This window comes from Arvicanthis niloticus, chromosome 1 (genome assembly GCF_011762505.2).
Source record: "Arvicanthis niloticus isolate mArvNil1 chromosome 1, mArvNil1.pat.X, whole genome shotgun sequence".
Classification (NCBI taxonomy): domain Eukaryota; kingdom Metazoa; phylum Chordata; class Mammalia; order Rodentia; family Muridae; genus Arvicanthis; species Arvicanthis niloticus.
Window position 1 is genome coordinate 148,540,955 of NC_047658.1, and position 11,802 is coordinate 148,552,756.

The 11,802-nt window shown below is 45.0% G+C and overlaps 1 protein-coding gene across 3 annotated transcripts; it reads right to left on the reverse strand.

The window, feature by feature from the left end:
* Positions 1–427: 427 nt before the first annotated feature.
* On the reverse strand, positions 428–10,643 carry Morn4 (MORN repeat containing 4). Of its 3 annotated transcripts, none has more exons than XM_076921368.1 (5): positions 10,427–10,643; positions 3,557–3,654; positions 2,829–2,943; positions 1,850–1,959; positions 428–1,648 (listed from the first exon to the last, which is right to left on the reverse strand). In XM_076921368.1, exons 2-5 carry the CDS (start codon positions 3,621–3,623, stop codon positions 1,500–1,502), a joined length of 441 nt encoding a protein of 146 aa, XP_076777483.1. In that variant the 5' UTR covers positions 3,624–3,654; positions 10,427–10,643; the 3' UTR covers positions 428–1,499. The 3 variants fall into 3 exon arrangements, with proteins under 3 accessions (XP_076777483.1, XP_034345501.1, XP_076777493.1); XM_034489610.2 differs by having other exon boundaries at positions 10,478–10,641; XM_076921378.1 differs by having other exon boundaries at positions 1,354–1,648; positions 3,557–3,631; positions 10,478–10,617.
* Positions 10,644–11,802: the final 1,159 nt, after the last annotated feature.

An 11,802-nucleotide genomic window follows, 5' to 3' on the forward strand; every position in this document is an offset into this window, starting at 1 on the left:
GTGTGTGTGTGTGTGTGTGTGTGTAGTTATAGGTCAACATTCTGTGTTCCCCAGGAGCTGTACCAAATATAAATAGATTTACTTGGTACTTGGGACCCACTAGTTAGGCTAGGCTAAGCTGGCTGGACGCAGTCAGCCCCAGAGATACTTTGTCCCTAGACCTGGGAGTCTAAGCATGCGCGGCCACATCCAGCTATCTATTTACATGGGTGCTGAGGATCTAACTTGGGACCTTATGCTTGCATAGCAAGCATTCCACTGGCTGGCTTCTCCATCCAGCTCTTCACAGGAATTCTGAGAAACAGATGACATCATGTGGCAAAGTGTTCAGTGTTAGCTCCAAGTACCTTTCTGTTTAGTTTCCATAAATAGCAAACAGGTTGATGATATTCGTGAGGCCCCAAGTCCAGAAAGTCCATAACACTAATTATAGGCAGTTCTGGTGACTGGTTTATTCCTATAAACACTTGTTTCTACAGTACAGTTCAGATGATAAATAGAGGCACACAGCTATAATTTCCACCACAGTCTGCTGTTGAGAGAGATTTGAGGATGGGGCCTGGGGCTGGGCCTGGGCTGGGGCTGGAGCTGGGACCTAGGCTAACTGGAGACCTTGTGATGATTTTGGCAGAAAGATCTGTCCCAGGCCTGAGGGCCAAGACTCTTGCTTCCAGAGACACAAGTCAAATGGAGGAGCCCATGCTAGACAGTTCACACCAGGATGGATCCAAGCCTTCAAACACCCAAGGGACAGTGAGTCTGATCCAAGGGTACACTGGGAAGGAACTCTCAGTGCAAGCCTTCCCTGGGATTTCAGGTCATTCCATAGAAGGCCTGGATAGGTCTGCCCTTTGCCCTGGAGTGAGTAATGAATGCAGGTCATAAGTTACTTTTACACGAGTGTATTACTTGGCTAGTCTATAAAGGGATCCTGTCTGACGTCTAACAGAAGAGAGAGGCACAGATAGGGTTTGGGATGTCTGCTGCAACTCGGGTAAGGAAGACTCAGGTAAAGCTGAGGGAGAAGAAAACCACAGTCTTACACTGAGGAGGGATGAGAAGACACAGACTGCTGTGGTCTAAGTCACCCATCTTCCTGATTTATCCAACGGTAGCACACAGGGCTGGTCCTGAGTCGAGACTCAGATTACCTGCCATCAGGATGGGGAGAATGAAGAGATTCTCTATGGTCTGACAGCAGATACAGAGAAGGCCGCAGCACTGGGTGACCCAAGGTCTTGGGCATAACAGGAAGGAAAAGAGGGTAGGCCCTGTTCTTGAGCACATCGGGGCCAGGGAAGGGCATAACTGCCCAGGGTCCGGGGGCCAAATCCTCCGCACTTTTCTGTGACTGAACTCCTGAATGGCAGGTGACGAAGCACCCCGCAGGCCATTCAGTCATTCTCGTCTCATATCCAGTTCATTTGTTCGCCTTGCACGCACGTATACAAGGGACACCACTGCTTTGCAGATACTTTCCAGCTGCGCCCATAGCTCCGTCAGGCAGTGAGGTTCCTGGCTGACTTGGAGGCGCTCTGAGCCCGCTGAACCACAGCGGGACACTTCTCACGCCTCAGCAGTTTGTTGTTCTCAAACAGACCTTCATTTCGGGGTATTCCATGAGAACCATCCGGGAAAGTCAGCAAGCCTGTGAGGAGGACAGAGAGAGGAAGAAGGCACTAACGTTTGGGGTCAGCTTGATGTGTAGAGGCTGAAGAAGAGGAAAAAGTTAGGGATGTGGGCATTGCATTGCTGGAGGGAGCCATGGAAGAATTTAGATAAAGGAGGAATAGTCCATCCATGTTATATTTATTTACCTAGGTTACCATTCTACTGAGCTAAAACTTACCAAAACCATCGACTCTGCCATTTTTAAATTCCCCCTCAAAGGTCATGTTGTCATATCGAATGAAGACTCCGACGCCATTGAACTTGCCCTGGGAAAACTCCCCCTCATACCTGCAGAGACACCGAGATGTTAGTTAGCCTTCAGTGGGTAGGTTAGCTGTGCGCAGTAACTGAGGCAAGCAGTTGTCAATGTGTCTGTTAGTCAAGGCACAGAGGGAAGCTCACCTCTGCCAGTGCCACCAAGACCATTCCCCAGGAGCAGAGAAGGGTCAGAGGCTATATATGTGAGGTCTTGATGCCAGGAAAGGAATTCTCTGAGAAACAACAGCCCTGGCTGTCCCAGAACTCACTATGTAGATCAGGCTGGCATCAACTCACAGAGGTTTGCCTGCCTTTTCCTCCCGAGTGCTGGGATTAAAGGACATGTACTACCGTGCCCAGCCAAGGAAAGGAATTGGAGTAGAAGGTCACTCACATTCTTGACATTTCCAATTTCACATCTATTTAATTTGATATATTTATTTTATTTAGGGACAGAGTCTTGCTATGTAGCTCAAGTTGGCCTCAAATTCAGGATACTCTCACCTCTGCCTCCTCAGTGCTGGGATCCCAGACATTCACCACCGTATCTGGCTCTTACACTATCTTAAAGTAATAAAGGCTGGCAAGATGGCTTAGTAGACAAAAGAAACCTGTCTCCATGCTTGATGACTGAGTTAAATCCTGGGGACCCTCATGGTGGAAGGGAGAACCGACTCCTCTTACCTTCACAAGCATGTGGTGCACCCTCCACAAATAAAGAACGTATAGAAATAAATAAAAATTTAAAAAGCAAAGTAATCAATAAAAGAACTGTTCATCTTTTTTCTGTTTTCTTTAGGGCCTGGGCAAGCTTGGGGTTGAACAGACAACCACTAATGTTCATATTTGTATTAGTCTTGTTAGTTCAAAGATGGAGAAAGGAATGACTTAATACTTACCTTGAGCCATCTGAGAAGGTCAGTACTCCAAAGCCATTAAAAAGCCCATTCTCAAAGTGGCCCAGGTAGGTGCCACCATCTGCAAACATCAGTTGACCAAAACCATGTCTCCGGCCTGAGCAAAGAGGACAGGTACCAGGTTGGCATAGGAAAGCTTCAGGGTCCCTTTTCACTGGCTTAGCAGCCCACACGTTTTCACAACCTTACCCAAAAAAAGCTGCCCTTCGCCCCTGTGAGTGTGGAAAGGCCTGTCTCCTTGGGGAAGTTTTGTGGCTTGCTAGGACTGAACACTGAGACTCCAACTGAACCCTTAAGGTGTTTACGGTGTGGTTTCAGCATAGTTCATAGCTCCAAAGCACTCTGCTATTCCTAAGAATAGATTACTTCCACCTGCAAAAAGCTGTCATAGGGAACTCAGGGCAAGGAATGACATTTGTTTTTGAGGGTCTTCACTAATTTCCAGATCTTCCTTAGCTTCTGAAGATTCACCACAATGTTGTGGTGAATCCTGAACTCTCTACACGGTACCCAAAAGAATTTATTTGACTCTTCTGGGCACATTCACATTTAAGACAACAAACTGTGTTAAAGCACTATATACATTAGAAGTGGGAAGATTGCATTTGTTTCTAGTGCCTTCATTAAGCCCTGACATTGGAGTCCTGCAGTGGGGACTGAATGATGCTTGCTGGCTCGGTGAAGTTGGCTGGCCCAGGACTACTTCTCACCCTCCTTCCACTCGCCGCGGTATTCCTCCCCACTGGAGTAGGTAAAGGAACCTTTCGTCAGGGTCATGGTGGCAGCTTACGGAAGAAGAGGATGGCAACTATAAGAAACAGAGAAAGCAGTGTCATGCGCTCTAGCAAGCGCGCATTTACCTCAAGAGCAATCCTACCTCACTCAGGTCACTTAAAACGCCCCCCCCCCCACCCTCCTCCACCTCTGCTAAAGCACGCCTATGCCTACTTGGCTCAGAAGTTCTCAGCCAGTTCCCGTTTCCTGTGATGGAAATGAAAGCTAAATCTACAAATATTTACTTCACGCGTACTATGTGCTCAGTGGACATAGAAACAGAGTCCCCTCAATGAAGTTATAATCTGGTCGGTAGGCTCAGCAGGTGAGACATCACGCTATAGCAGAGACAAGGTAACTCTGTGTTAGGTACAGGGGCAAGCAGCCCCTCAGCACGACTGTGGTGCGTGTCTGTAGTCTCGGCAGAGGCAGGAGGGTCATGCATTCACAGTCATCCTCAACTACACGAAACTGCCTCAAAACAAATCCATAGGAAAAAGAATAAAACAAAAGCAAGCAGCAAAGAGAGTAAATGAGCAACCAAAACACAAGTTATCAGGGGAAAAACAAGGAGCTGGTCCAGCCAGATAAGACAGCTTGTTTAGAGGTGATAGATGCTCTGTAAGAGAGACCTTGAGATGTTAAAGAACCACACAGATGCAATGCAAACTCCTTCATATTATAGATGAGGAAACACAAGCTCAGTGAGACTAAGGTTTGGTTTGTTTTTTTTTGTTTGTTTGTTTGTTTGTTTGTTTGTTTTTTGTGGTGCTGGCAGGATGGCCCAGTGGTTAAGCACACTTGTTGCTCTTGTAGAAAACCCGGGTTTTATTTCCAGTTTCACATCATGTTCCACGACCACCTAAACTTCAGTTCCACGGGATCCAAAATCACCTTCTGACTTCTGTAGGTACCAAGTAAGCACAGTTCACATACATACCCACAGGCAAATAGTTGTACACATAAAGTTAAAAAACAAACCCCTAAAAATTACTCATAACAAAAATGGTGGTAGCTGAGTAGGGGGCAGGCACACAGTCCTCCCTGACCATGCTGGCCTGCCTTCCTTCAGGAAGCCTCTGGTTTAGGTCAGACCTGCTCATGGTAGTCTCTGAAAACTGGGCAGACAGTAGCAGCTAGGTCAGGGAAAGGAAGAGTCTGCGGCATCTAGGGTCGGGGGCATGTGAACAAAGATTGGAATTGGATGAAAGCAGTGGTCAAGAAAAATGACTGTGACGACAGGAGGGATTGGAGCGGCCCAGTCTCACCAGAGAAGCTTTCGAGGAAAAGATAGCCTCCTACCAAGAGGCAGAATTGCCTTAGTCTGGCTTGGCTACGTGTATTACTTAGTTAATGGAGAGTTAACAAAGGTGATGATAGACATATTTAAATGCAGAGACTGAGAAGCACCGGGCTAGCCTCTACGCTGAATGTGGACCTGTTGTTTCCAGTGCAGGAGTCTAGACTAATCTAGATGAGGGGAGATTATGTGGAGTAATCGTCCCAGCTGACCACAGAAACCTGAACTCAGCAAGACATAGAAGGCGCTGGCCTCTGGGCTGGGGCCCCGAGCTAATGATTCATGGTTTCATTGGGCAAAGAAATAATAGTTGTTTCTGGCCACTGTGTCTTAGAGGTGTGTGTAACCACCCAGTAAGAACTGACGTTTTCATACGGGTGGATGTGCTGGGGTAATCTATATGCAGAAGACATGCTAAGTATATATCATAGAAAAGAAAGTCATGCCAATAGCACTGGGGACTAGTGGGTGGTAAAAGAATTTTGTATTCAAGGATATCCCTCCCATAAGAAGGGGGATAGACATTTAAGATACCCTTAAGTATAAACAGAGACAAACAGAATCAATAATCAGAAGTATTTGTTTTCCAATTTTCTAGGTCTTTTTATTCACCCCTTTGTCTTTTCTATATTTAGGCATTACAGTGTTTTCTCAAACGATAAAATGCAGATTCATAGGCCCGACCTCAAACCCATTGAGTCCAATTCTGTGCAGCTAGAACTTGGGAACCTATAGTTTGAACAAGCACATCATTAGATCCCATCTGAAAGCCTGCGGACTATGACTGAACCATAGGGAGAGGCTGAAAGTTACAACTACAGATCACCACCATAAATAATTAACTGGAAGTCTCACTCGCAGGCACCTGCCTGATGCTAACGGTACAAGTGCAGCTTTTCTTCAGAGAATAGAGACTGTGCTGTCTGGTGCACGGAACTGGGGAGGATCCTTAAATACTTGTGGGCCTGGTGCCAGTCAACAGCTTCCTTTCCCTCAAGCCACACAGAAACTGAAACTCTTATCATCAGCCCAGCATCAGAGCCAGGCTTGGACTGAGGTCAGTGAGACTTCACAGCAAATACAACATTAATGAGAGGAAGATAAGAAGTTTTCCATAAGAATTTCAAGAGAAAACTCTTTGCAGTGGAGTTAAGGTATTTGGAGAGCTACAGGCCATCTTTAGCTTTTCAAAGTCACATGATGATACAAATTGTGAAGTGCTGGCCATGGAGTTACACGTCTTTAACGTTAATCCCAGCACTCTGGAGGCACAGGCAGGCAGATGTCTTTGAGTTCCGGGCCAGTCAGGGTTACGTGTGAGACCTTATCTCAAAAAACAAAATAAAAAACTCCAACTTGCTACAAAACTCTTTAAAACACACCCACCTGAATCTGAAGAGCTGTGTGTATGTATATGAGTGTATATTCATATGAGTGTATATTCATATGAGTGTATATGCATATAAGTGTAATATGAATGCATATACGTATGACTGTGTGTATGCATATCAGTGTGTGTATATGAGAGTGTGTATGCATATCAGTGTATGTTGAGTGTGTATGTATATGAGTGAGTGTATGTGTATATGAGTGAGTGTATGCATATATGTTTATATGTGTGTGTGTATATATGTGTGTGTATATGAGTGTGTGTATGTATCTATGGTTGTGTGTATGTCTATGAGTGTGTATGTCTGTGGGTGTATATGTATATGAGTGTGTGTATGTGTAATGAGCATGTGTGCATGTGTGTGTGCGTGTGTATGAGTGTGTATGTATGTATATTTGACGTTCTGAGGCAGGGTCTCTCTATTAAGTCCTGGCTAGCCTTAAGCTTGCTGTGTAGTCCGGCTGGCCTTGCATTCACAAAAATCCTCCTGCCTCTGCTTCCTGAGTACTGAGTTTATGGCATGCACCACCAATCTTGTCTGAAGAACTGTGTATCTCTGACTAAATTTTATAACTGTACTGTTATGATGAAGTCTGTCAGAAGACTTAGGAGACTGTACGAAAGGGAATTTTCTTTAAATGTTTGCCAGTGGTTAACTAATTTCGCTTCCCTCAAACAATGGTGGGTCACTGCAGTGGGAGCTAAGAGGTGAGCACACAGGGTGTCCAGGGTGATGCTTTTGTACCTGTTTACTGTTCATGGAAGCCACATAGAACTTCCAGGGTTGCATAACACTGTGGTCCACAGGGACCAGGGAGGAAACAAGGAAGCATTTGAGGCCTCCCTATGGACAAAGTACTAGTCATACTCCTAAGTGTAAAGCTATCTTTTTTTGTTATGCTGTCAGCTCTTGAGCCAATATCTTAAATAATATAAGGAAGTTGATGAAATTTGAATATTTTTTAAATTTTTAAAAAGAATTTTTCCATCTGTCTGTCTGTCTATTTAATGTATCAGTGCTCTACCTGAATTTTTGCCTGCATGCTGGAAGAGGGTCCCATTACATATGGTTGTGAGCCACCATGTGGTTGCTGAGAATTCAACTCAGGACCTCTGGAAGAGCAGCCAGTGCTCTTAACTGCTGAGTTCAGGGACTCCAGTCCCTGAAATTCTTTCTTTCTTTTTTCTTTTTTTTTTTTTTTAATTGCTTAGTAGGGTAGACTACATTTTCTAAAGATGTTTGCAATGTCTCCCTAAATTTGATCAGACTTGGACTGCTTCAAATACAGCACCATGGAAATGATGTGTCATCACTTGCATGCAACAAATACAGCATCAAGAACGTTCTTCTTGTTACTAGACCCATAGCTTGAGACCTGAGCCACAAGCTAAGAACACCTGGCCAGAGCCCGTGAAATGGTTCAGCAGGTAAACAAACCTGCTCCCAATCCCCCAAGACTGACAACCTGAGCTTGATCCCTGGACCCACACGCTGGGAGGAGGGAACAGATTCCAGCGAGTTGTCCTTTGACTTCCCCAAAGCATACCACGACATGTAAACATACATACACAGAAATTTAAAAAATATGGAAATAAAAATGTTATTCTAAAATAAAATATATTATCTGCAGGCTCCCAAGTGATGAGGAAGCCAGGTACAGGACATGTGCTGTTGCTCCAGTTGGCATTCCAATTTTGGTGAGGGGATGGAGAGGGGGGAGGTTTAAAACAGGGCTTCTCTGTGTAGCCCTGGCTGTTCTGGAACTCACTCTATAGATCAGGCTGGCCTTGAACTCACAGAGATCCACCTGCCTCTGCCTCCCAAAGCATGCACCACTGCCACCGTGTGCCACCGCCGCCTGGCTTTCTCACTTGTCAATCATCTTAGCTTAGACAGGACCAGGCACTAGTGAAGAAGCTGTCAAATGGTTCTACTGAATAAATAGAAGCTATCTCCATGATGTCAGGTCTAGATTACTGGCCCATAGTATCTGGGAGTATTGTGGGGTAGTTCTAAGCTGCTAAGTGTTGAGTTAATTCATAATTTGGTGATAATAAGCAGAATACCACCTGCCAACCTACCCCTGATACCATTCCATGCTGGTTTTCAAGAGTATATATTACAAATTTCTATTTCTTTTTAATCTAAAAAGATACAGTAAATTCACAAGTGGTTTGTCAAAACCATGTCCAGTCTCAAGACTCAAATCAGAAGTGGTAATTAAAAGAAACATATGTAGAATTCATGGGTCTCAGGCTATGATAATGATATGAGGCCAACAGGGAATTTCACCAATAATCAAGATTATCCATAGTTACTGAGACAAATACAGTTCAATAAAGTGTATCCAGTACTGATGCAAATGGAAAAGCTGACCACTTTAATAAGGGGCGTAGATCGATGTTTACAATACTTGCTTATATAATCCTGTTGAAGAAAATAGCTGGCTTAGGCTTTAGATCTATACACAGAATCCAGTCACAACCCCACAGAGGCCTTTCTTTACTACCCTTTCTTTAATCATGACAGACAAGCTGCAAAAGATCAGTACGAAACATAACCTAAAATCGCTGTTCTGTCTCTGTGATCCACTGTCCTAGTGCTGTGCAAGGGAGGCCACATCCTTTGCTATCTTAGCTTTTTTCCTTCCATTGATGGTTCTAAACAGAACTCGAAGACAGTGATAAGAAGTTGTTTTCATTTTTTAAAAGTGCTTTAAAGTAATGTGTCTGTGTGTGAACCTGCATGAATGTATGTACACTACACGTGTACAAGAGCCCATCACAGCCAGAGAAGCCTGTAGATCCCCTGGAACTGGAGTTACAGGTGCTGTGACCCACCGTGTGAGTGCTAAGAACTGAGTCCTGGCCCTCTGCAAGACCAGTAAACACTATTGCTGAGCCCCCCCCTCAAAAAACTGGGCTCTAGAGAACATTTATGTATTTGTAGAAACTTTTGTCTAAATTAAGAAATTTTTGTTTGGTTTTTGAAAGAAGATCTATGTAGTCCTTGGCTGTCCTGGAACTCACTATTTAGACCAGGCTGTCCTTGAGCGCTCAAAGATCTACCTGCCTCTGCCTCCTGAGGCTCCACCATGTCCAGCTTAAATTAAGAAGTTTTAATATAAGTATGTATGTATATACAAATACTGATAAATAAAGTGTTTGGGGGGAAAAAAAGAAGTTTTAAAATAGCCGGGCGGTGGTGGCACACGCCTTTAATCCCAGCACTTGGGAGGCAGAGGCAGGTGGATTTCTGAGTTTGAGGCCAGCCTGGTCTACAGAGTGAGTTCCAGGACAGCCAGGGCTACACAGAGAAACCCTGTCTTGAAAAACAAAAACAAGAAAAAAACAAAAAACAACAACAAAAAAAAAAACCAAAAAACAAAAAAAAAAGAAAGAAAGAATGAATGAATGAATGAATGAATTAGGTTTTTAGCTTTATAATTCGAATCCCCTTCCTAGCTGTAAACTAAACAGTGGCACTGTTACTATAAACAGGTCTTATTTAGGAAGAATGTGGGTTAGATTCAAGAAGATGAAAGAGATCACTGGTACCAAGAAGGTTTTTAAAAACACGTTGACACAAGAGGGATGGGCTCTCCGAAGTAATATCGTCAGAACACTATTCTATGCTAAGGGAAAGGAGAATGCCTGGGCCGGGCTCTAATACAGCAAAGTTACTCTGTTTGGTACCTAAGTAGTTCGTGGATGCTTAATTGCAGAGATGACAACCCATTCCTCAAGCCCCAGTATGTGGGACGTCTCCCTACCTGTGGCACAGACGCGCCCTAGATTAAACAAAGCCCCACATCTTCAGCAGGAAACCCAGTCTTCCATTGCATTTTTCATTCCAGCCCGGCTCTGTCCTTTTTTGGGAGGCAGGCTCCCACCCCACAGGCTCTTCAAGCTCTCACAGGGCTGACATTCCCTCCAGACACAGCCCGGCACACCCCTCTTGATAACCACTGTCCTGTGTTCTCCCAGGCTACGACATCTGGATCGAAACTCCAAACCCAATTTGGGGGTCCCGCTTGAAGACACCTTCTGGTCAGTACAGCCAGGACAGAGGCTCGCTCCCCAGCCCAGTCACCTGCTTGCCGCCTCAGTCCCTACCTGGTGGACCGCACTCCCAGGTCCCTCCTCCCACCCGCACCGCGGGCCAACCTGAGCTCGGCTTCTCGCAGACGACTGTCACGCCCCGACGCGGCGCGGGGTTCCAACAGTTAGGATCTTTGCTGCTCTGGACGCCTCAATGCCACTTTCCCCTCCGCCACCTCCACCCGACTCAGCCCCACTGGACGCCGCCATCCCTGACGGCCGCACTGGGCACAATTCCCGCTGTTCATTGGCTGTTACCTAGGCAACCGCGAGCAACGCCACTCCCCATTGGTCCAGCCCTCTTTCGTGCCATCTTTGTGAGCGGCCCAGTGTATTGGGAGCCTGGGCCAAAGATCTGAAAGAGGGGTGGGACTGAGCCTGCTGTCCAATCTCATTAACCGCAACAGAAAAGAAGTACCCATGTCTCACCTCTCCAGAGACCTCCAGGCAGAAACGTTAATCCTAAAAAATGCTGAACGAGTGTTCAAAGTGGCTACCGTCTCGAAAGGTTGTGATTTTTAGATTCATAAACAGCTCCACTACTAAGTCTGAAGAGAAAACCTAAACCCAGCTTCAGAAGCTCGGCTTTATAATTAATGATGTGCTGCACATTTGCGTTCATAGAGACTTACTGTGTCCCACATCTTTTGTATTTAAAATATATTGCCATTATTGGAGCAAATCTTCCCAATACTGTTCCCGAGTGTCCGTGTAGCCATATGCTTGTTTACTGAAGTGCATGCTGGCAGCAAGTTCTTCAGGGCTTGGAAAGCTAAGGTCGCGGTTGCTTCTCTCCTGGGACTCATGACATGCGTGAGGCATGGAAAGACAAAGCAAATTGGTTCAGATTGCATTTTGGATTGGGGCTTCTTCAGCTGCAGGTTAGGAAATGGCAATGATGAAAACAATAGTGGCTTTTTAGGAGTTGTATGAGAACACAAGGCCAAAGGAATGGTAGTTTGAAGTTATTTTTCAAGAGATTTGATTTCTGTGTTCAAATCCTATTTTTGCTACTTACAAACTGTGTGTGTTTTTGAGTAACGTAGGACGCTCTCTAGCCTGTAAAATGAGATCAGACCAATAAATTCAGTATGGTACTAATGCTCACTTGGTAATACAGGCGAAACTGTGGAATCAATTGTAGATTAAAGTGCAGTCATTGAAAAATGGAATGTGGGGCTGGAGAGATGGCTCAGCGGTTAAGAGCACTGACTGCTCTTCCAGAGGTCCTGAGTCCAATTCCTAGCAACCACATGGTGGTTCACAACCATCTATAGTGGCATTCAATGCCCTCTTCTGCTGTGTCTGAAGACAGCTACAGTGTCCTCATATACATAAAAAATAAATCTTAAAAAAAAAAGAAAAATGGAATGTAAAGAAAGGGATTTTAT